The sequence below is a fragment of the Gordionus sp. m RMFG-2023 genome, chromosome 2 (assembly GCF_954871325.1).
Source record: "Gordionus sp. m RMFG-2023 chromosome 2, tfGorSpeb1-WG-v2, whole genome shotgun sequence".
NCBI lineage: Eukaryota > Metazoa > Nematomorpha > Gordioida > Chordodea > Parachordodidae > Gordionus > Gordionus sp. m RMFG-2023.
The window spans coordinates 11787251-11814076 of NC_088776.1; the positions used below are offsets into that span (position 1 = coordinate 11787251).

Sequence of the window (26826 nt, forward strand, 5' to 3'; positions counted from 1 at the left end):
TATATTCTTTATTGTTTTAATATCATGATTTAATTTTTTTAAATAATACATAATATATCATAGATACCAAAATAAGCTGGTTATCGTATAATAATATATTAATAAAGGATTTGGTTGTTTTAGTCATATTGCACATAAGTAGAATGTATAGTAAAATATGATGTCACTAAAGTAGGAATGTTATAAATATTTGGTTGATTACAATGAGGTAATAATAAACATTGCCACGTGATAGGATAATTAAGTTTAAAGTATTCTTGATAGTAATTAAAAGGCATCTTTCATATGCTTCAGATGAAATATGGCTAAGTCAACAGGTAAATGGAACTCTATGTCATTCAGCTTTTCTAACGATTGAAAGGTATCTAAAAAGCCTATTTAAAATATTTTAGATTTAAAATCATTTAAAGAGGATTTCAACCCTTAATAGATTTTAAAACGTTAAATAACTAAATTTATAAGTATAAGTTTTGAACACCTTTTAATTAAGCTCAAAATGGGCATCATGAGATATAATTAGGCATAGGCCTCCAGAAAATCGAATATGATTTATATTTGATTCGAAGTTACTCATAATATTAATAAAAAAGATATTTTTCAGGCATTTTTTCTAGTACACAATTTTTAATACATTTTATTGCTAAAATTATCGTACATAAAATAAAAATAAATAATTGTAATTTTAAAATAAGAAAAGGCATAATTCCAAATTGCTTCTTCTATTAAAGATGTTATTTTTGGTAATAAATGCCTATAAAGATAAACGGTCACAAGATGTATAAGAGCGCTATTATCTCTCCCATTGATTGAATATCTGTTGATTAGATTAGTAAATAAAGCTGACAAGAGTCAACTCAGCTAGAGCATCGCGATTTAAGTTGAATGGCAAAAGAAGATCAATGCAGGAATAACCTCAGGTTAGGAATTCGTTTTCTTTTCAAGGGATCATGTTGGATCTATATAAGGGTTGGTCGTCGAAACTGTATAGTCATATGGGCTCGAGGGTTGGAATAAGGCAGATTTTAAATTCCGTTATAGTGCATTACTTGGAATAGAGAAAGTAGCAGCCTTTGAAGCGGACCAATGTTTGACAAAGAAGGCGGTGATAGGGTTTATCATTTCATAATTACGCCTGAGACAGATGTCGCTGCACGTCAAACTCATCATAGTAACAGTTAACATCGAGATTTATCAATGGGAAGAATTCTAGGAATATATAACCGTTCTCTGCATAGATAAATACGAGTAGGGAATGATTTTAGGGTTGGCTCCTTGATTTAAGGTATGCATCGGAGTTGCCAACTAAGGAATTATCTTAGTCTTGTGCAGAGGCTAAGATCTATCGCTCGTGGAAATCAGTGTACTTGGTGAGTGTATTTAACTCACGTGAAAGACGAGAGGATATAAATGCGATAATGAAAAGTTAGTCGACTTATTTTTCTGCCACTGACTTTGGTTGGCAATCCAGCAACCATAATAGTCAAAATATAAGATTGAATATCTGCTCTGTTAGGGATTTAATCACATCCGATTAAGAATGGTACGATATTAAAAGATCCCTGAGGATGGCAGTGAATACACGATCCCTCTTGATATCAAAAAGTTGCTTTTCAATAAGAGAGTCTGGTGGGTGAGAAGCGGGCAGGATATCTAAGTGATATCTCTTGTGAAAAATAAACAAGGAATTTGATAAAAGACTCATCATTCTCTAGCTAAGATCCTAGGTGTAGAATATAAATGTGTGTGATTAAAAGTAAGACCATGATCCAGTGTCAATGATGCCTGGGTAATATTTGTTTTTATCTGGATTAAGTCTAAGTCCCATGCTGCTCTCTCTGGATCTGAATATCCCGACTGTTTTTATTTTTTACTTCTTCAGATGAACCAATTAATATATCGTCATTCAGTATATACCAATTAAGGAGATTTCGTTTTCATTGGTTACTGATCCTTGAATCAGGCCATTGATGCCAGACAGAATAAGATAGAACTCAGAGGATCGTATTGTTGAATTCCCTAGCTAGAATAAATTAATCTTTCTCCAAACTGTAGGTTTCAGGGATTAGCCTGGCAATCAAAAACAATTGGAAATATTTTGTGTAGAGAGTGACAATGGTATTTCGAAACCCACTTCGCTTTAGAGAATTAAAGGCGTTTGAAAAATAAATTTTAATTAGGATGTCATGCTGGGATTTGTTTTTAGGTACACCCGGGTCATAAAGAGAGCGTTCACATCTACATTTTAAGTAGACTCCCAATTGATTGGGGCATAGGTTATCATATATGGTGTACAGTATTCTACTTACTAATAGATTGGCAGTTAAGAGGCGCTATGTGTTTTCAATAGCGATAGGGCAAACATCTTCATTGGGTTTATGAAAGGCGATAAACGACGTCATATTAAGGTCACTTGAAGAAGGCTGAGATAATCAGAGCCAAGGAAAAGAAAGGAATAAGAGTTAATCAAGATGAGCCATTTCCCTGAGCATCACTGACCTTATGCAAGGTCTTATGTTCAATCATATATACTTAAATACTTTAACACATCTGGGATTTCCGGTAAGAAATAAAGTTCGGTAATTACTATATTTTTAGCCTGCTAAAAAATCGGCTAAACCAAGTTTTTAGCTAAAAACTATAATTTTGGACTCGGGTTTTTCAAAAAAAGATAAAGCTTAAATTTGGAAGAAACTAATATAAATTAAAAAGCCTTAATGTTGTTAACGGATTTTCTCTGGCAAGCGTTTGAAGAGCCGAATTAGCCATTACCCATCTATAGTAAAGGATGATGAATCTTTTATGTTCCTTGTTGACAATTTCACAAAAAATATCCTTGTCATCAAGCTTTCTTCTTCTTAAAGATCCTGTACATACTGATTCCCACGAATCTTTCAATATGATGCCACTATCGCTACGCATGAGCTTGAAATTAGTACCTAAAACAGGACAGATACTAAATTGGAGATCTATCAATTGGTAGGCTATCTTACAGATACAGACCAAAGCAGGTGACATTGGCATACGCCTTAGCTACTTCCTTCCCTTTACCGCTCATATCCTCTAGTCTATCATATAAGAATTTCAACCAGCTATTAAGAAATGATGAGGCAATGCCATCGGTCTCAGGCTTAGTCAGTGGCGTAGCTACGGGGGTGGTTTTCGGGTTTGGACCCCTCCCAGAGCAAAAATTTATTTTTAGATTATACGTTCAAAAGACTTATAAGTGGTGACTTTATATCAAATAAATACCAATAATATTTTTATTTTTCTGGTTTTGATGTTTGTGGAAGGATTTTATATTACTATTAAAATTATTCTGGATAGTATCATTATAAAGATTGAGAATAATCTACTAAATTATAAAACAAATTATTGATGCATTTAAAAAAATATATTTATTATATAATATCGAAAATATGGTTATGATTTGTAAGATAAACCCGGCCGAAGGCCGGGCAAAAGGGCCGAAGGCCCGTTAAAGGTGGTCTGGGGGCGAAGCCCCCAGGCTTTTATATGTATGGACCCCCTCTAAGGAAAATTCCTAGCTACGCCACTGGGAATTATGAAAACACCTCATCACTGCCTTCTTTGTCAAATATTAGCCAACTTCAAAGGCGACCACTCTATGCATTGCAAGTTATGAAGAGGTAGATTCCTCAGACACCAAGTGCAACAACGCTATAGCCCGTGCCTTAAAATACGCTGGTATCCAATTAACCCTTAGCACATTGGACTTCCGATGGCAAACGCTCAGAAGGATCTACTATAATCCCTTGGAAGAAAGACGAATTCATAACCTGGGATTTTTTCTGCATTGATCTCTCGCGCCATTCAATATAAATCGCGTTTCTCTCGTGGACGCTGAGTTGAATAAATACGTCAATTCGCCATAATATCATTCGCCTCTTTCGCCCTATACCTTTTTAAGGAGTCAGAGCAAATTGTAGCGAAGGTCGGGATCCCAATGTAGGACTATCTACGGCAAAGGATAGTTCTAGCATTGCCAAAACAAACTATCCTATCTCTTTTCTATCAATAAATTTTATTTAATCATTTTGAAATTATGAAAATATTAGATTTTTTTCGAATCATATCGTGATAATAGCGAATATAATGAACAAATCACTATCATGATCAAAAAATGATAATATTCATAAAAAAAATTATAAGAGTACCTTTAATTTAAAAAATAGTAATCTCAATAATATTTGCAAATTTTAATATAAATGAATTCTAAAATTTACGAATAATTTAAATTTATTATTCGTTTGCGATTCGTTCATTATTCGAAATCGTAAATCTCAATAGAAAAGCAAATAATTTTCGATAGCCCTAAGTATTATTAATTAAATTAGTATAAACATATGATAAAAAGCCAAAAATTAACCTGTTTTAGCCAGATAGCTCCAAGATTGATAAAAATTATCCACTATATACCTGGATCTCAAAATTAACCTTAACCATGGAACCAAGAGCTTTTGACTAATTAAATTTTAATGTAAAGATATAATATTTAGGTATATAATTTATACTTGAAAAGAATTTATAAATTCGATTTTGAAGAAAATAAAGTTAGGGTCAAAATCCCTTTTCTTCCCTATATATTAAAAGGAAAAAAAACTTTAAAAATTAATTTAAATGGCATTTTATTTATTTTCCATCGAAAAAATAAAATTTATACTTTAAGGCATGGCTTATGAAAGCCTTATAATGAGCATCCTTGCTTCTTTTCAAATGTTGATGAGCCAAAATGATATCGTTAATAGCGGATAAAAGTTTCTATATAAGTTTTTCAATATTTTTATTCCATTTATGTAATTCCAGGAAAAGTAAAAAATATAGTAGAGATAAGTGGAAAAGATTAATAATTTTCTAAACTGATTCAAACACCTAAAACCATAATTTCTAATTGGATATGAAATATTGTCACGATTGATAGACTTATAATGTATAAAAGATAATAAAATGACCAATTAGGCAATAATAATTTGCCCTATCTATAATTATCGTAAATTATGAAAAGAGCGAAAATATAAGTGTGATTCGTTATTTCCCTATTATGGTGAGCATATATAACTATGATGGCTTCTAATTGGTTCGTTTTTACGTTCCATGTGTATTATTCTAATATTATTAAACATGATTTTAAAAAAAAATTATGTCCTCCAAAATTTCTCGCCTGATTTTTCTCTACATGCTGTGTTGAGTGTTAAGAGTTCTAGCATAGATGGAAAAACAGTTTTTTCGAGTCCTACTTATTGGGTTATTGATTGTAATATGTTGAATGTTTCTCTCTTTGTCGAATTTGCAGGGGATGCCAATTGATAGTTATTGGATTTAACAGATACTTTATATAAAGTGAAGGAAAATGGAGTGTTTAAAAAAATTTGGCGCAATCCTTGTTAGGTTTATTAAAAACTTAGTTGATTGTGGTAAAAGATTTTATGTAGTTAGAATAATAATAACTAATTGGTAAGCATCACTAGATGTTGGTTAAATTAACCACGTATTGATATAATATACATCAATCTTGGAAACTTCAAGTCTTAGTTCCTTAAAGAATGGAGAGTTGATCTGATTAATTAAGATTTCCCTCTTAATACCAAAGATGGGCATAATCACTTAAAAATTGTAATTAATTCCTGATTACAATTACTAATATCCTTCTATCTTAACACAATTTAATCATTAAAAAATTTTTTTTAGCAATACAGAATTTTTTTCGTCATCCAAAATAAGACATCAAATGGTTAATGATTATTGTAAATTTTTTATAAGCTAAAGCATTTTTGTCTTCATCAGCAACTGTAAAAGATTATTTAGCTTTGCAACTTTGGAGTTATAGAACACATTTAAATAACGAAACTGTTTGAAAAATAGATACTTTTATAAATAGTTATATTTTTTATAAAAAATATTAGTTAAAAATATATAGAATATCATTGTTGATATGGGTGGAAAACTTCAAATGTTAATGCCCATAATATCTATTTATATTTAGACATCATAAATGATATCCCATTATAACATAGAAATTGATTGCATTTCTTAAAATCAAATATATTTATAACAGTTTATAAATATGTTTTATGATATTGTACTTTATATTGAAAGAGTAAAACCGTCATGTTTTTAAACATAAAAAAATTGTAATAAAGAATAAAACATTACAATAAAGTTTCTAGTTATTTTTAATAATTTTTGGCTTAATACAGCTTATGTTATGGGTGCAATTGATTATTCATCTATAATGTAATGAATAAATTCAAAACTCCATAAACCAAAGTTGATATGTACCATCAAGATATTCTCCAAAAAAAATATACATTAATCAATCCTCGCAATGCATCCATCAAAGCAAACCAGAATCTGCTCAATTTTTATAAAGGTCTGCAAAACTTGATCAAATCCGAAAACCCAGCCTGCATTGTAATTAATTTTTATATAGGGTAGGTCGAGTTGAGAAAAATAATTTTTCAAGTGGGTCGGGTCTGGTTAGAAAATTTTTTGTTATAATTTTAATCATGCTTTGATTGTATATTATTTTACAATTTTGCTCATTTAGATCATTTCAACATATATATTAAAAAGAAATTTTCTTTTTATATTCTGATTTTTGGGTGGCGAATATGGAATTAATTATATGTTCGAAAATGCTTTTCTTTCTAAGAGTTCCTTGCAGATATCTAATTTTATATGGGCATATAAAAGATCACACAAGACCTAGTGTCATCTATAGTTAAACATAAGATTAAGGCCTCCTACTCCTAGTTATTATGAATTAATTTTTTCTTTCAATAGAAAATCTTTTTTCAAATTTAACTAAAAACCAATATTATCCAAGCAACTCTTTATTCTTGAAGAATAAATTCACGTGAAAGTCAATCTTCAATATTAAATATTTGTTTGATAAAACGACATAAATTGTAATTATTATGCATATGGTATTATTTTCCAAAAATTGTTCTATAAAATCGATCGAATTGAAATAGAGACGAAATGTCGCGAATTTCGAATATGAGAAAAATATATTTCCTTTTTAAAAGTAATTGATATAAAAGTGATAGTATACTGATTTAGGAGTTATGCGTGTATGCCCGACTATATCTAAATCGAAACTTCTGGATAATTTTCTGGGAGCCGATTGATTGAACTGAGGTCCCCCCTATAATAAATTTTGAAAAAAAATTATCTAGATAATTATTTATGGCAATATACGAATTTAATTTTCAATTTGGTTAGTAAAAAAATAAATAATAATTAATAAATTGTCATTAATAATATTAACATTATTATCCGCATTAAGTTGAAAAAAAATTGTAAACATTTAAATATGATACACTTTAACCACCCCACTTCTAATGTTCATATTAAAAACGTCAATAATCTGACGGATTAAATAATACAAGCGGGTTATACTAAAAGTAGCGTGACTAAATGACGTATCTTGAGTCAACTCCAGGCTTGGCTGATGCCTCAAAGCCATAGCCAAATTGGGAGGTTGGAATAGAGGTTTACAATGGGCGGGCTAATTTAAACCTTGAACGGTAAATGGGCGGGTTAAAAAATATTTTTAAAACAATGGGCGACTGGCGAAATGAGTAGAACAGACTTCTATTTAAAAATCATAATTTTTTTAAATTTTATAATATTGCATATTTTATAAGTTTTAAGTAAATACATTAAAATAAAGAGCGAAACCAAACCAATAAAATAATTTTTAAAAATTGGGTGGGCGGGTTACACAATATTTTGGATAAATGAGCGCGGACGTGCAGGTAAAACATTAGGCGGGCAAGACTTTGCGTTAAATAAAACCTATATAGGGAGACCGACCTCTAGGTCGAAGCAGACCATTATGACTCTCTGCTCAGCAGTGCCATTGAATAAAATTGAAATGATATTTTAAAGATTAATCCATTTTAAAAAAAATACTGTAAATACCATACCTTTATTTCGTAATAGTTTAAAATGGCATCCCAAAAGTGGGGTTCTTCTTTACCAAAATTGAAGAAGGAGGATCGCTGATGTTTACCATCCTCAGAATTGTGGCTTGAATTCGAATTGATGGCAAAGCAAGGAAGGTAAGAGGTTATGATGGAAGATGAACTTCTCTTATTGTGCTAAAAGTTTTACAGATTTTAATTAAATAAATTGGACAGTTGAGATAAACTAATAATAAACTATGTTTTTGTTCCTCAGAATATAATTAAAATTAATGACTTGCAGAACCATATATAATTTTGTGAAAAATAAGAATAATTTCCCGGTTCCGGATTTAACTTGGTCATTTTTCAGCAGGATTTCGTAAATTTTTATTTCTGCCTTGGGTTTCAAAAAAATTATACAAGTCTCTATTAGTTTAAGTTAATCACTAAATTTAATTGATAGCTAATCTATATATAAATGTTTTTTTTAGTACATTGATGTAACCATGATGCAAAAGTTCGAGTAAACGAGGTGCGAAATCTTTCCTAACACAGTGGAGCACATGTTCGTCCCACAATAAATTAAAACTTTCCTTAAATTCGTGCAATAAAACGAATATTGTATATACATTTAAAAATATTTGCAATTTAACCTTTTATGACCAAATTTCTTTCTCTCCCTTTATTCGTCATATTCCATTCTAATATGAAAAGTTTTATTAGTTGCGAGATAATTTAAAGACTTTTTTAAAAAAATTTCTTTCTTTTCATGATCCTGTCTTTGTTACAAAATCAGATTTATATATAAATATCTATTCTTTAAACTCACATTATCGGTATCGTCTTCTTCCAAATCATCCTCGTCGTTAGTAGTGTAATCGCTGTCCGAATCGATTTTACACGCCACATTAGTGCCATCATAATAAGATTGAGTCAGAAGATTTTTGCGTTTACGTAAACATAAATTAATCAGCGTTTGTAAAGACATCTCCAAATCGGCTCTTATATTACTGGATAACAGAGTAATGTAAAAAGTAAAAAACATTTTAATGGTCAAAATTGTAAAATGTTTGAGATATTTTACAATATTTTTATACCAATATTTACTGAAAAAGGATAATAAATGATATTTGAAGCCTCCTAGTTTACATATATTTCTCAGATATAAAAATATTACCCCCAATGAATCCCCTGTGGCATAGACCTACCCAAAGAGGGTATCATTACCATCATAAGGCTATTTCCACCAGCGCTGAATTTTTCGGAGTCGAAATATGGTGGGTTATTATTGGGAGAACCGGCGAATCGAAAATGGTGATTAAATGTATTATTATTATGATCGTTGCAATCGATGAAGGAGAGCAAAAACAGGCCTAGCATATTTATAGCTTTTGATAATAGGGATGAAGGGTGATGATGATTGTGGTTGTTTTGAAAACCTGGTCCGTTACTTCCCTATGGATCGATTTTTAGTACAATCAATAAGATGTAAATAAGATTTTTTTTCAAATTTGAAGAATGAATAAAAACAAGTATTTTAAAACAGGAATATTTATAATTTCGAATTTATTTTGGTTTAAAATCTGTTCTTTATAGTGATTCTCATTTTAGTGGTTACCTTTAAGGTTATAAACGTCATGGTGTATAGAAAAAAGGAAAAATGTATTCTTTATTATCGCCGTCTTATTTAGAATAATTTCAAGTTAGTTTTAAGAATAAAATCAAAAATCAATATAATTAAACTTACGCAGTAATTGTACGCGGAATCGTGAAATTGACAAGAGTTATCCTATTACATATGTAAAAATTCATAGAATAATTCATGTCAAATTCTTACCAAAATATTTTTATTAGTAATATGAAGTTCATTAATTTAAATAAAATTTGTACAAGAATAAACCTATGAAAATAGATATAGATATCCCCCTTTTCTAAGGCAGGAAAATTTACAATTAAAACCTTTCTGTCACTAAATATTTCTTTTTTTTATTGTTGCAAATTATAAATAAATATTATGTTTCCGAAATAGACATACTTGAGAATGATGTTTGGGACAAACACAGGTACAGATGCTGTTTACTTGGTCTAAATTATTTGGCGATTCTGTTAAATAGAAAAAACAGGCGATAGATAAATTATCCGCCATTTACATGTTTTTATGTATCATTTCCAATGTAAAGTCGAACAGGTTTTGGCCGATCCCCCTAAAACCTTATAAAAATTTTAGAGCTTCCTGATCCATTAGAAAAAAAACTTAGCTTCTAGTAATGATAGACCCAAGCCTAATATGTTAAAAGATGTTCAAAGAAGCAAGATTCAAAATGTTAGAAATAATGAAAGAATTTCCGATTCGATATTGATTTCAACATAAAATCCATTGAAGGATGGAAAATCTAGGGTAGTATTTTATTTTGAAAATTTTGAAACAATTAAATGCGAGAAGACGAAAATTTAAGATAAAAAAATATTCTTTTAAATATTACCTCAAGAAATGAATAAAATAAAGTCTAATATTGGTTACAATCTCCCATTAAAAAAAAATTGTGTAAAAATAGGAATCTCAACAAGCTAACGCAATCAATCATTTTAGCGAAGAGGGTATTATAAGCTAAGCTTGATGATGCGGTGGAAAAAGGAAATTAATTATTAAATTTATAAAATAAAAAGATGGTTAATAAATAATAATAAAATTTTAAGGGAAAGGAACAATAAAATAATATTTAATTATTTATGTTGGACGAATTAAAACAAGTTTATCTCTGATAGAAATGTGATAATGGTCCAAAAAAAGGAGATAAGAAATATTAATTCTTTAAAAATATAGTATAATATAATGTATACGACAAAAGTTTCAGAAATGACAAAATTTATTGGATTTAGATGAAAATATCTTCTTTATTAATGATTATATTTTTAAGCTAAACGACTTTTATAGGAAAAATGTATTATGGCGTATGAAAAGAGCACAAATAAATTACTCCAATTATTATTTGAAAAAATTCAATTTTGATCTTAGAAATTAGAATTTACGGATTAAATATGTTTACCCTCTACCTTTATACCATTTACCGGTATAAAATTTTATAAATATTCATAAAAAATAGTGGCCAAAACAGTTTCATATTGACTTTCATATGAAATGAGACAATCCTATCTAGGGCTGTGCCAATCTATAAAATTTTTCACCGATTCGATCAAATAATATTACTATAAACCCGATCCGAGATTTATATTTTATTTACCATCCATCTATCATTGAATTAATGTCATAAAAATATGAACTAATTTTCATGATTAATTAAGTGTATTTCGTTTTATTTATTCTCTAAAAGTTAATCATCTCATTTAATATATGGGTAATGTTAATGGCTGATTGCGACTCTTTAAATATTTTAAAATCTTATTCTTGTTACATATAACAAAAAAATAATATCTTTTATACAATTAGATATTTTTAAAAAATATTATAATTAAAAATAAATTTTTTTTTTAAGTATAAAATAAAAAATATTCTAATTTTATATTATATATAATCATAAAATAAACAAAAACAATGATAATATCGGATAAGGTTAGTCGAAAAATATCGGACCTGATCCGAAATTAAATTATCGGCACAGCATTAGACAATAATATATACTATATATTGTAAAAACCAAAAATATTTTAATTTTTTTTATCTCAGTAAGCAAATCAATGGCGTCGCTAGTTATTATTATTTAGGTTTGGATAAAAAAGTGCTCAAAAAAAGTTAAGCGCGTAATGATAGTATAGTTTCTTACCCGATGTTTGCAAATAGTCCACGAACCTTTCCAAATCTATAATCTGGGTCTTAAGTTGGATTACCAATCTTTCTTTTATTTCGACCGGATTTACGAGCTTTAAAATAATATTAATGTTAAAAAAAATTGAAAATGAGTGTTTAAGATATACGATATTTGTTTCTATGTTATAAAAGAATCTTTACATCATTGATTGCTGTATCCACAGTTTGTTTCAAATCAGTAACGGACATTTTGCCTATGTTTTCATACCTCAGGTTCATTTTTTTGTTCAGTTCTTGTAGTAATAATTTTTGTTTTTCCACCAAAACGTTTTGCGGTAATTCAGAAATGGTACCGGACTAAAGAAAATGTATATATATATAACGTTTATAAAAAAAAGTAAATGCAACAACTAAAGCCTCGCACTGGTATACGAATCAAATACTATCTTCAAACTCGGTCGGGGTAGAACGGGCCAGATCGGTTGGGTATTTTTTTTATTAAAAATTTTGAAACCTAGGATATATGTTTGATTTTTATTTTAAATTACTGAACAAAATAAATTATGCTAGATAATAAATAAAATAATTTTAATGAGGAAAAATGATAGTTCTAAAGTGAGCATCAATAAAAAATATTAGGCGAAGAAAAAAAATATTCAAGATCGAAGAGTATAAGATAATATATTTTTTTAAGGAAATTTAATTTTAAAATATTGCACAAAATTATTGTAAAACTTTGAAAATCGTTGAATATTGGTAAAGTTTAAGAAACCAATAAATTAGGGTTAGCGATAAAAAAAGAAGTTAAACTCGTCGTTAAAATATTATAGAGTTCTATCTGCGTTTCTATCAATTTTATAAAAGTACACCGCAATAACAATTTAATTTTAAAATCCTTCTTCCATTTTTTTTTGATGGGCAGTTTACTCCTTCAAAAACAGAAAATTTAATTTTTAAATAACTATGATTTCTATTCATATTTTCTTATTAAATTTTGAAAATTTTAAACAAAAAACAAAATAGGGGGTAAACTTACATAATCAATAATAAATGGATATTAAATATCATTTTTTTGAGGAAATATCGATTTACATAATAAAAGTCCTCGTGGAAAAACAATGTAATATTTATAATATAATAAAATAATATAATATAATAAGATAATATAATAAAATAATATAAAAAAAATATGAAAAAAGAGTATAAATAAAATAAATAAAATTTTTATTTTAAAAATTAAACTTCGTAAGCGTAATTTTCGAGTTCCTGCAATTGAGACTTAAGTTGTATAATCAGGTGTTTTTGTTTCTCCTTTTGGTGTAATATTTTGTATTTAGATATCTCTTTCTCCTGTAAATAAAAAAAATCAATTTAAACACCATTGGAAATTCGTAAATTATGACGTAAATCAAATTTATAGGAATTTTATTATTTATCGATGCAAAGCTTCGCACAGCAGTTCGATAATTTGATAATTCGATTTAATTTTACAATTACTTCATTTTAATACTTTCTCTCACTATAATTTCCCTCTGAAAATATTGGCAGCCAAGTCGGGAAACCTGTTCAAAAATTTGGCAAAAAGTTTACCAGGGGTGGGAAAATTTGTGCCGGAATTCTAAAAGATCGGACCTTTTTGATCTCGAATATCGATTTAAAGAAATTATATTTTACCTATATGGGATTGAATATCATTAAATAAATTTTGTATATGTCTTATTTTTCAATTTTCTTTTTTTAGAAATATATCTGATTATATTAGATTTTAGAATACCTAAAAACATATATATAAATAAACATGCCGTCGGTAAAGATATAATTGAGATAGAGGGAAATAAATTTTAAGGCTCTTTAATGATGTACAAATAGTTTTAGTGAAAATAGTAAAATGAACTAAAATGGAGCCGACCAACCATCTTATGACCAATCATGACTGAGCCCAATTTGCCAATCATTGACGTATTTAAATTAGGCTTAAATTACCAGTCTTATATATAAATATTGTCTTAAATTATAATTGTAGTGGACTAATGTTCCCTTGCACTCAATGTGCCCTGGTTTTTCCTACTTTAATATTTATATATTAATTTTTAAGATAAGTTTAAGGTAAATCCTTTTCACTTGATCCACTTTTATAAATATATTTTATTTATGTAATTTTCCTTAGATATAATTACTGATCTTTTATTTCACATTAACTTTAGCATAAGCCTTACAAACCTTAGCTAAATGTAAACTTTTAATTTTTCCAAACCCATATAAATTAATACTTTATTTAAAGAGGGTATGGGCTTTTTTAAACAATCTTGGCTATAAGAGTTTAAACATAAAGTAATCTCTTTGTGTGCACAGGTAACTGCAGCCTGCCCAAAAATTGGTGAATTGTTCTTCTCACTTTAAACTAATACTCATGTCTCTTTTTAACCTATTTTGATGGGCGTGAGACGAGTCAAGCAAAACTCTGTTGTTTTTAAAGACATAAAAGGGCGAAGCGTTTAAGACAAATTCATAATTTTAAAAAAATTCGTAATATGTTAAAAATATGTATTAAATCTTAATTTCAAAATGTCAAATAATAAAATAATTATTGATTTTTGTGGTAAGAGAAAATTATATAAATATTTTTAAAAAATTTTAAATAAAAAAGGACAAACAAAATGAGTTTTAAAAAGATAAAATGAGAATATAATACTTTATCTTCTACTAAAACAAATGTATTATTATAATAATATATTAATTAAATTTTAAAAAATTTATGAATACAAAATAACCCCAATATCCTATAAAAGAGTGTCAAACGTCTGTCATGTTTACCCTCTTTTATTTCTAGAATGGGGAGGAGGGGGGGGGCGCATTCCAAGGACACTATGTCTGCTATAAAACGCTCCTGCCTGAGATACGTTTAGCCGTATCCATGTTATATAATATTCTTAAAAAAAACTATAGTTGCCATCGATGATATATTTATAATATAATAAAAAAAACTGATTAGTATAGAAAATTATTTTGAATTACTTTAAGATCTATATCGGATAAAGGTTGATGACGATTAGTAGTAATCTTGATGTTAAGATCTTCCTTGACGACTTCTTTGCTAAGCAACGATTCATGAGACGAATAATGACCGAGCGTATCCTTGAATGAAGAAAAATCAATGCAACCTTTAAAAGCAAATTCTTCCAAATCCTTAAGCAATCCCTAAATTGGAAGAGATAAAATATATATAAATGATAAAAATATGTAGATTAAATAAAGGCTTTGATGCCCTTATACAAAACCGGTCGAACAATATCATACTAAATTTTTTTTAATATGATTTTCGGCCGACCCCTTTATGTTTCGATGAAATTTGTGTAAAAGTTAAAGTTCGATGCAAATGCGTCAATGAAATTTCAAGAGGGTTCCTACCCGTTTAGCACATACACAGTCAGTTTCAATTTTATATTTTAGTTATCAGGAGGCCTCTGCGTCAATGGTTGATTGGGTGATGGGTCCAAACGCCTCTGATGTAGCCTACAATACATAATTTAGCCTCGTAGCTTTTATACTTTTGGAGAAATCAGGGGGTAAAAGCCTGAAAATAATCTCTTTTTTTGCAAGTGTCGATCGTCATTCAGATTAAGGATCGATTAAAAACTACGCAATTGTAAATATTAATTGAGGCTAGCTTTTAAATTATTGATGAATCAATTGACGTATTTGTGAATATAAATTTTAAAAAAAAGGGAAAGGATATGTTCCTTTCCATTTAATACTAAATCGATTTATTATTTCGATATTAAGTAAATTATCTGGATAAGTTGAAATCCAAGAATAAATTTTTTTTACCCCAAGTTAAAAAAAAATATTGGATAAATAATATTTCCCGATAATTAATGTTAGATCTTATTAGAAATTCTGGCATTCAAAGCTCTATAAAATAAATACATAAACCTTACGTCGTTTGGGTCCGTAGAGATCTTCATATTCCAATAAGGATTCAGATGACCACAAAAGGGATTTGAATAACAATAAAAACATTCGGTAGGGGGAGGGTTATTATTCATTAAATTAGAATAAGGTAAAAAAATATATATAGTTAAAATAGGATATATATTTTTTAAAAATAGTCTATCTTGATCATTTAAAAATATGTACAATTGGCCGTTAACCTTTAAATCATTTATAATTTATATTAATAAAATCTATGGGAAAATAAATATAAATTAAATTAAGTTCAAAATTTCATAACAAAAGTGTCTGAAATTTATATGGTAGGTATTCCATATGATGGAATACATTTCCGGTAAAATCAGATTTTAAAATTTAAAATAGCTCAAAAAATGATTTAAAGTTGAAAAAATAACACACTGCTGATAAAAACACATTGCCACCAAAACATATATATAGAGTAACCTTAGAAAACATCAGGTATTTATAACAAAAACATATTTTGTGTTTTGGTGAAATCAAGCAAATTTTTTTATTATTACTAATGAATATGCCATCTAAATCTAGCCCTTCCATAATAGACACAAATTCTAGTCCACATCAAGCTTTAGCCAATACCTCGTTTAAGTAAAATCGAGAGGGTGGTACAAAAATTTATAAAATTTTTCATATTGGACAAGGAAAATTACTGCATGAATGGCTTTTATTTAAAAATAAGTCGGAAGTTACTGGTTTTTAAAATATTCTATGTGAATAGGAGCTAAGGCTTAAAAGGTTACAGACCTAGACGGATGCTAAGGAATCTAGGGTTTGATTTCCAACTCGGGGAAAAATATCTGCCAAACTCTTTGAAAGCGTTGGCTTAGGAAAGAGGGGTTAAAGGATAGTTAAGAGATATGGGTTAGGGTTGGTTTTATTTATATTATAACAATAAGTGTATAATATGTATTTTACTAAAATTTGGGCGTTTAGTCAACTGCTATAATATTGACCGACGTATTACATCCATCATTAGGCATTACCCCCCAAAAAATTTAAATAATTTTATCGGAAAAGTTTTTTCCCCGGATTACTTTAAAAAACATATAAAAAAATTAAATTTGCTTTTTTAAGCATATTATAGGAAAATTAAGATATAAAGTTTCAGGTGAATAAATAATAAACAAAAATTTTATAAAGCCAGGATTATTAATAATTAAGACGCAGATAAAGTAGAGATATGCAAAGCCCGGTTCGCAGGCCGGGAAATTTTTATTAAAAAAATAACGGGATGGGCAATTCGTACATTAAAAATTCTAAGTCCAGGCAATTTATACATAAAATAATAGGGCAGGGTCTTACAAATCTATTATTTTTCCTAAAATTTTAATAGATATGCTTATATCCTTGTATTTTAAGAAGCTGTCTAACTAAAATATTAAAATCTATAAATAATGTAAAAAATTCACAAAAAAATAACCATTCTAGGGGAACTTTTTAGGTAATAAATCATAATTTCCGACTTCGTATTATATGGAAATTAAAAAGGATACAAACCAGAGACCTGCAGAAGTACCATTTACACGGCCTGAATTTTTTTTCAAAAATTTTTTTGGCCTGGCCCGGGTTTTATATTTTCAGGCCCGGCCCCCAGCCCGAATTATTTTAAAATATATTATATTTATTTTTGATTTTTATAGCTAATAATGGTGATTTCAAATTTTTGGTTTTAAAATATAAGGCCTAGGCCTGGATATTTTAAAAAATTTCCAAGTCCAACCCGGGTATTTAAAAAAAAGAATTTCAGGCCGGCCCTGTAAATCTCTGATATAAACTAAGTAAGATTTATAATTTATATGCATAGTTTATAGAGCGGAATTTTTTTCAAATTAATCATGGGCAAAAATATATATATTTCCGTCCTCTCCAATGTCACCTAAAGTCAAATAAAAATTTATTAAGCACAAATTTATAAAAAATATTTTGGATCGTAAACAAATTAATACCTGCTATTTTAATTCTTATCTTTAATTAAATATTAACAGGTATTTTCAGTAATATTTTTTATTTTTTAAAAAAATTAAAATTATAAATAATTTCAAAATGATAAAAATAAATATTTCGACGGAAATACCTTTTATTTTCAGTTTAACAATATTACAAGGCCATGTCCAAAAGTAATATTATAAAGATGTGATTAGTTGGATTAATAATTCAGATCTTTTATTTTCCTAAATTATTTTTCAAAAAAAATCCAATCATACCCTTATTTTATTTGACCGTGTAAATTTTTAAGCTGAATTAGGTTCGTAAGATTAATCCTTGCATATTTTAGCATGACTGAAAAGGCTAAAACTTAACGACGCAAATTTATAAGATCCCTAAAAAAAATCTAACTTCTTAAAACTATTCAATTTTTTTTTAAAAAAGGTTAGATTTTATATTATCAAAAGTTTAAACATAAGATATGTGAATAAAATTTGTATATACCATTTTATTTATGTGATATCTCTCCTCATATTTCTCCTTCATATATTTATTAAAACACAAAAAAAAAATTTTAAACATTTTACGAATAGAAGAAAATCGAAATTTCCAATTTGAAAAGATTGGTCTTATAATGAAATACATTTAAAAAATGGAGGAGGCAATATATTGAAATATTTTAACTAGTAGATACTCTTTTCATATATTTAATCTATTCCAATTAGGGATGTACCGATTTTTATGAAATCGGATTGGGCCGATATTTCATTCATTTTAAAATATCGGTTATCGGCCAATATTATAAAATATCCCGATCCGATATAAAATGGCGTTTTTAACAAAAATAAAATGTTATAAAATTTTTTAAAAAAAGTTATATCTAAAATCATTTATTTTTATAAATAAAATCGAAATCCATTTTTATGTTTTTTAATAATAATTAATTAATAAAAAATTTGCCATATTGTTATTTTTTTTGCCATATTGTTATTTTTTTTGCCATATGTTATTTTTTTTGCACATTCTGTTGGTGATAATCTCTTCAGAATCTGTTTTTAGTGAAGCTGGTGATATTGACAGTTACCATCATCGCTGCAGGCATTTTGGTATTTCTAAAAAGAAATCTTCGATATATTAATGTTAAATATTATTTTAAATATTTATTACAAATTTCATAATATATTTGTTTATTACTTATTATGTATATCGATAAATGTTAATAAAAGTGATTTAACAATAAAAATATTTTATAACTTTTGGAATTGCAATTGAATATAAACTATAATAATTGATCATTATAATATATTTAAATGACAAAGTTATGGTATAGTTAAATTATAGATGTTATACTAATAAAAAGTATATTAAAAATTAAAACCATTGGTATCTTTACAGGGTATAAAATTAGATATGATATCAGATCGGTAATCGTCCGATATCAATTTAATATCAGGAATATAGGATTGGATCGGCTTCCAAAAAGTGGCATTGGTACACCCCTAGTTAAAATATAAGTATTAGCTTCCCTAGCATCTATTGACATTAATTTCAATATTGGTTTAAACATATTCTAGTAAATATAAACAAAATTCCCAATTTTAGAAATTTAGAATATATCCTCTAAATTAAACTGCCCCTTGTTCATAGTTATGAGATTTCTGCCCAGTGAAAAATTATAATGTTTTTATAAATATAATCTCAAACCAATAAAAATTAAATTTTTAACAGTCCTCTCCAAAAAATGAATAAAATATGAGTATATAATAATCAATTTTTTAAAAGAAATGAGTCTGATGTTCAAAAAATTAAGCAGAAGCATTGTTTATAGAATATCCAAATATGAAATTAATTAGAATATGAAAATAATTCATGTTTATTTACATCTCTGTCATTTGGACTTGCTTGCAAAATTTGTTTTAGCCTAAATTGAACTTGGGCAAAATGGGTAGTAAGTGATAATAGGGAATTATTTAATTTTTCATGCTCTTTTTCAAGTTTTTTGAGATTTAAAATGTCTAAGGATTTAGAGGGTAAATATTTCCCAGAAATATTACTATGTTTTTCTTCTTCTGCGAAAGCGATAGTTTTAAAATTCTCTCTAAATTAGATAAATAATGAAATATTAAAATATTATTTCAACCTTTCATTCATAGGAGGTGAATTACCACCTAATGGAGGCCATCGCTCTGGTAAGGAATATAAATATAATGGTACATCCTCGAATAAATCTTGATTTTGTTGAAGATCTTCATTATTATTTATAAAATTATTTTTTTCTTGCATTTATGTTTTTTATTTTAATATTCAAAATAGACATTCAGAAAAATAAAAATTTATATCAATCAGAATTATAGTGACTGACAATATTGACATTCTACTAATCCTAATGAACATATTCAACTTCCTTATAAATGTTTTGATATCTTTTTTAAAAATACGCTTTATCCTCTTTTATAAACTATTTCATAATTGAACTAACATGTATAAATAACAATGATGAGGCGTCAAGTCTACTTCTATTATTTTTGAAATTAATAATTATCTTTTATTTAATACCTAAAAACAAGTATCCATATCATAGGCGTCGGGGGGAGGGGGGGCAAGGGGAAATCCCCCCCCCTCTTTCAGAAATTTATTAATTTTTGTAAATATCATCTTAAGCTAATGTAAAATATCCCTTTTAGTCCACCCCCCACTTCCTGACCCCCAAAAATGTATGCATAATTTTTAAACAATAGTTTGAAAGAAAGAATGTAAAAGTTGATATTTTTTTTATAAAACTATTCATCACAATTTATACATTTTTGGAAAAAAGCATTTATATATAAAAAAGGTAAAGCGAAAATGTTTTTTTATGAAATGGAATATAAGCCAAAGATAAGTCTTAATACAAGAGAAAAATATATTATAATTATTAATAATAGATCCATAAAATTACTAAATAATATAATATATCAAATATAATTTCTAATAAAGTGAGTAATTTTAATTTTTTTATCTTAATAAAAGTAAAATATAATTATAAAACTATTGATAAAATTATATCATAAATTAAATAAAAAAATTAAAGCACAATACAAACAGTGGAATATTATATGTCGTAGATTTACAGTATATCTAATTTTATCAATTATCATATGACAATCAAGTATTATTTTATTGATATAGCGAATTATATATTTTACAGAAAACTATAAAATATTGATAAGGACATCGGAAAATATCTTTGAAAGATATTGTGGGATGAATAATATGAAGATTAATGTTAATATCATTTTTTATTTAAAATAAATATATGGCGTTAAATAATTGAGTGCAAATTGTTGTTATATTTATTATCAAGAGCATTGATTAGTAAAATTTGTTAAAATATTAACTGTAATATATTCCTAAATATCAAATATGTCTGTAAAAGTGGAATTTTACCTAGTATTTTGTAACTAATTCTATATAATAGAGGAATATCAACTAAATGTCTACTTACTTTTTATAACCTAGTAGAAAGCCCGTCAAAAATGACGGGGAATGAGATTTTTATTCATTTTCTACGATAGATGTCATGTCAGGTTCAAGCTCACAATATTAGGAAGCATTCAAGATCTTATAATTTTAAAAAGGTTTATCAAGCTCAGCTCAACCCTTAATAATTTGTAAAAGATATTCCCAAGTCAGGTGCAAGCTAATATTAATTTTGAGGTTCCAAGCCCAGTCCTACCCATTAGAATTTTGAAAATTTTTTCCCGCCTCGAATATAGTTAAATTTTTAATATCCTCACATGAACGGGAAATATCTGATTTATAAATTAATCTAATAAGGAAAAAAAACAAATAAATTCCGTATTAAGGGAAACTGGGAAGGCCTGGGCAACCACTTATTAGAGAATCATGACAAATAAAATTAAAATAACCGACTCTTATACTTTTTTGTAATATGATCAATTAAAATTATATCTAAAAAATATGTTGTTTATTATATAAGGTTATTGTTGTTTTTCAGATAAATTTAATGTATGTCTTGCATTTCTGAAATTATTGGTCAAAGAATTTGATAAGGGATATATATTTTTTTATGTTAAGTAAAAAAAAATGCTGTCTTTTTAAATTACAAAAATGCCATTAAACACTAATGAAATTTATATGCAAATGATTTATATATTTTTTAAGATATTTTATTTTATTAACATATAAATTTAGGATAATCTTTTTAAAAAATAATGAGGAATATTTATTATGTATTTGATAAAATTAAGAGCAAATCCTTGTTGAAATTTTAATTTTTGATGGAAAAAGTGACAAAATAAATCTGGGCGGTCGACTGGAGAGGAAATAATTAATGTATAATTTTATATCATTTAGGGTTGTAGATAAAAGTAATGACGGATTACCAAAGCAGTGTACAAAACACAATACGTCCTGATAAAGATGATATGCCTATGAACGCAAAACGATATTTCTGTCAATGCATTGGTATCCCCCTCTAAAATAGAATCATGAACGACAATGTTAACTAAACCATAAAACGGTCGTAAGTATTGTTATAAAGGCCACGACAGAACTACTGCATATTTTTCCATTAATAAAGTTGATGAAATTGGCTGTACTGTACATTCAAGTTTGAACACGTAAAGCGATATTTCTGTCAATGTCAGAATTGGTATCTCCTTCTAAAATAGAATCATGAACGACAATGTTAACTCAACCATAAAACGGTCGTAAGTATTGTTATAAAGGCCACGACAGAAATACTGCATATTTTTCCATTAATAACGTTGATGAAATTGGCCGTACTGTACATTCAAGTTTGAACATTCCTCTAAATATTCATGAAAGTTTCTCAGAGAATCGGATAAAGTAATATTTATATTAACTCCTAGTGAAGTGTATGATAGTACAGAATTAAATGTTTATATTTGTTATAAAATAGGCGGAGGTAGCATAGGGATTGTGGTCATGGTGATAGAAATATCATTTGGAGAAATGGGTGAAAATAAAATAAACGTAGATATAAAACATAAGAAAAAAAAACAAAATAAACCTCCAGATGTGTTCATTTTGAGCGTAGTTCTTTATTATTTTATCTACCAATAACTCTAGAACGGGTAAGGCGTTTGTTTAATCTTCATTATTTTCTTTGCTTATCTTTAATAATAGATTCATCATGTTTTGTAGCAATGTGAGGGATTAGGGTTAGCCTAGACAAATAAAGAAATCAGGCAAAAATATAAATAAACTATTGTTGAAATTAAACAAACATTAAAATAATGTAAAACCGATAGATGGGTCAATATTAGATGCATATTTCTAGTAGTTAGAGGGCTATCATCGAAAAAAAATTTTTGGGGACTTATCAAGCCTATTATGATATTCTAAAAGTTAAAAAATAACATGATGAATGTAATGTTATTAAGATAAAGGTTAATTAATTGTAAGGTAATTAAAAAATAAGATTAAAATAGGGGGGGAAAAAGAAGGTATAAATTATTATATTATAAAAATTAAATTAAAGGAATTTATAAGGTTTTGAGAAATAGTGGTTAATAGATGATAGAGATGGAAAAAAAAGAATGAGATAATAAAATTTAGTGATAAATAAAAATATTTATATTTGTTAAAAAATAGGTGGAGGTGGCATAGGGATTGTGGTAGTAGTGATAGAAATATCATTTGGAGAACTGGGTGAAAATAAAATAAATAGATATAAAACATAAGATAAAAAAAAGAATAAACCTCCAGATGACTTCATTTCAAGCGTAGTTCTTTATTATTTTGTCTACCAGTAACTCTAGAACGGGTAAGGCGTTTGTTTAATCGTCATTATTTTCTTTGCTTATCTTTAATAATAGATTCATCATGTTTTGTAGCAATGTGAGGGATTAGGGTTAGCCTAGACAAATAAAGAAATCAGGCAAAAAAATATAAATAAACTATTGTTGAAATTAAACAAACATTAAAATAATGTAAAACCGCTAGATGGGTCAATATTAGATACATATTTCTAGTAGTTGGAGGGCTATCATCAAAAAAACATTTTGGGGGACTTATCAAGCCTATTATGATATTCTAAAAGTTAAAAAATAACATGATGAATGTAATGTTATTAAGATTAAGGTTAAGGTTAATTAATTGTAAGGTAATTAAAAAATAAGATTAAAAATGGGGGGAAAATAGAAGGTATAAATTATTATATTATAAAAATAATAAAAATTAAATTAAAGGAATTGATAAGGTTTGGCTATCATCAGAAAAAAATTTTGGGAGACTTATCAAGCCTATTATGATATTCTATAAGTTAAAAAATAATATGATGAATGTAATGTTATTATTAAGATTAAGGTTAATTAATTGTAAGGTGATTAAAAAAATAAGATTAAAAAGGGGGGGGGGAAGAAGGTATAAATTATTATATTATAAAAATAATAAAAATTAAATTAAAGGAATTGATTAGGTTTTGAGAATATAGATAGAAAGAAAAGAATGAGATAATAAAATTTAGTGATAAATAAATTCATTAAGGGAGGGGAAAAAAATAAAGAAAGAGTTATTTATAAGGATTGGAGATTATAGATAGGTTAGGATAAGAATATTTAAATATTTGAATATACTTGGTTATCTTCTTAATTATTGGTTATGAAAGAAAAATATGAGTATAAAAAGATTTCATTAATGTGTAATTGATAATATGAGATGAAAATTGATAAGGTAATCTAAAAAATAAAGAAAGGATTAAGTGAAATAAAAAGTTTCATTCATATTTACAAATTTGAGGGAATATTGTTTTTATCAATTCATCCATGTTAGGTATGTGTACACCATCAATTCCGTTCATCTGTATGAATAAAATAAAATAAAATCAACAAATAAAAATAAATACGTACCGATGACATGACTTAGCGATGACATGACGTAGCGATGACATGGCGTAGCGATGACATGGCGTAGCGATGACATGGCGTAGCGATGACATGGCGTAGCGATGACATGGCGTAGCGATGACATGGCGTAGCGATGACATGGCGTAGCGATGACATGGCGTAGCGATGACATGGCGTAGCGATGACATGGCGTAGCGATGACATGGCGTGATGACATGGCGTAGCGATGACATGACGTCACGATGACGTAGGAGGACATCGAAAATTATAATATAGATAAATTTCTTATACTTGTTTCGAATAAATTATTACCATGCTCTTATATTAATGTATATACAAGTAATTTATTATATTTTATATAAACTAATAAAAATATATTTCATTTATTTTTTTTATTAAAATTAACCTCCTATCTTGTAAAAATATTTTATGACTATATATAAACTAAACCCGGCCGAAGGCCCGCCCCAAATGAGGACTGGGGCGAAGCCTCCAGTAATTTTTTAATCCCCCCCCCTTAGGAAAATCCTGGCTACGCCTATGATCCATATGGTGAATTATATTATCTTATAATATATTATATTAATTTTAAAATTATTCCACAAAGAATTCATTAATCTTAAATTTTTCTAATGAGACAATTTACTTTATTAAATATTAGAACAATTTTATCCCCCCCCCCTTCCCCCATCAAATAAATTTTCGGTCCTTAAGCCAGGCCTTTGAATGTTTTTGGTAACCAAAACACCTCCAAAAATATTTCCGGCCCCCAAATTTAAAAAAATTGATGTTAAAAATCTTCATTAGCCATAAACCATTAAATCCAAAAGAAAAAAAGATAAAATTATTTAAATATATGGCTGTCAAAATATGGAACCCTCATAGGACATTTAAATTTAATATTACTTGGAAAAAAGGTATTATAGAGAAAAATACAGAAATATCGACGATTTGGTTAACCATCAATGAGCGTATTGATATTATTTGAAATGAATATTTGACTTTATACAACCAGCATATAAGCTACTTTTCGTGGGTCTGATTTCATTACAATGGTAGAATATAATTTATTCTTCAGGATTTTTATTGCAATATTTTCATATATGCCAGTGAAAAATTCGGAAAAAATTATAAAATTAATATCAATAAATGCCCAATATACATCAACTCATATTCAAATTGAATCATATCTATAATAGCAGAAGTAGTGTTAGGAACTATCTTAACAAATTTTAACAAAGATGAGATGCCGTTATTTGCCTATTAAAGCTGATGAGACAAAAAATTTAGCAGTTGTGAAAATTTGAGTTTAATTATTCGATATATTTTTTGTGAAAAAACCAAGAGGATTTAATCAAAATAATTGATATAGAAAGTTTTTCTGTTGAAGGCGTTGCAAATTACATATTAAAACAACTTAATGATCAAATCAATTACACCTTCTAGTTTATTGAGAAAATAGAAAATATAATATAATAACCCAAGCGAATAGTGGAGCTTATATCATGCAATGTTTACAAATATTTTTCTAATTTTAAAGATTATTATGAAAAAATAAAACCGAAGTTTGAAAAAATTAATATTTAATCAATAGGCATACCATGGCTTCTACAATTGTCCTCTGTATGAATACTTTTAAAATTAATTTTAATGAATCAATCAGTCTAGATTATTATATTAATGTCATTTATTGATTATAAAATTTTCAAAATAAAAGAATTGAAGCCAAAAGATTAATAAATGCATTATGAAATTTGAAAAATATATATTAGAATTATACAAAAATTATAGTTTAACTATAAAATAAAGTTATAGAATCATAGTCGCCTAAACCAAACTGACCTTTGTCCACTCTTGGAAAAAATTGCTAATAATGACATTATAATTTTATCGCTTTGTTTTAATGGAATATTATACCCCTGCATATTTCCAATCATTTAAACTAGTCTTGTCAAACTGCTCGATTTATACCGATTTTTAAAAACGGCTAACTCAATATTTTAGCCAGAAAAATATTGCCTAAGCCTCGCGATTTTGCTAATAGAAGTATAAACCTTTGTGCCATCTATGAGCAAAGTCTTCAGGCTTGCATAGTATTTTTCTGGATTTTTAAAAATCGGTTCAAATCGAGAAGTTTACCAATACAAATTTAAACCTTACAGTTAAAACGGTATAATTACTATTAGAAGATAGAAATTTTACATAAAAATATTTTTAAAAAAATGATATCTAACTAATATTATGGAAGCAACTAATTTTTGGTTTGATTTATGGGGAAAACAAAAATACCCAAGACTTTATTCAAATCAGTTTAACAGTATCGATTCTATTAACACAATACAGACATCAAATTTATTCGAGAAAT

At 27.6% G+C, this 26826-nt stretch overlaps 1 protein-coding gene across 3 annotated transcripts; it reads right to left on the reverse strand.

The window, feature by feature from the left end:
• Positions 1-92: 92 nt before the first annotated feature.
• LOC135924327 (RUN domain-containing protein 1-like) lies at positions 93-19914 on the reverse strand. Of its 3 annotated transcripts, none has more exons than XM_065459383.1 (16): positions 19730-19914; positions 19471-19687; positions 14710-14892; positions 12937-13044; positions 11896-12051; positions 11711-11807; positions 9964-10031; positions 9676-9717; positions 9106-9383; positions 8758-8938; positions 8423-8521; positions 7950-8123; positions 7073-7165; positions 4682-4779; positions 4388-4482; positions 93-374 (listed from the first exon to the last, which is right to left on the reverse strand). In XM_065459383.1, the coding sequence occupies exons 1-16, from the start codon at positions 19870-19872 to the stop codon at positions 268-270; spliced, it is 2139 nt and encodes a 712-aa protein (XP_065315455.1). In that variant the 5' UTR covers positions 19873-19914; the 3' UTR covers positions 93-267. The 3 variants fall into 3 exon arrangements, with proteins under 3 accessions (XP_065315455.1, XP_065315456.1, XP_065315457.1); XM_065459384.1 differs by lacking the exon at positions 93-374 and adding an exon at positions 753-814; XM_065459385.1 differs by lacking the exons at positions 93-374; positions 4388-4482 and adding an exon at positions 4546-4597.
• Positions 19915-26826: the final 6912 nt, after the last annotated feature.

Coding starts and splice junctions, on each gene's coding strand:
- LOC135924327 (XM_065459383.1), bottom strand. CDS start 19,872: ATGCAAGAAAAAAATAATTTTATAAATAATAATGAAGATCTTCAACAA. Junction 12,052..12,936: donor TCGAAAATTACGCTTACGAA/GTTTAATTTTTA, acceptor CATTTTCTTTAG/TCCGGTACCATTTCTGAATT. Junction 8,124..8,422: donor TGCATCATGGTTACATCAAT/GTACTAAAAAAA, acceptor TAAAACTTTTAG/CACAATAAGAGAAGTTCATC.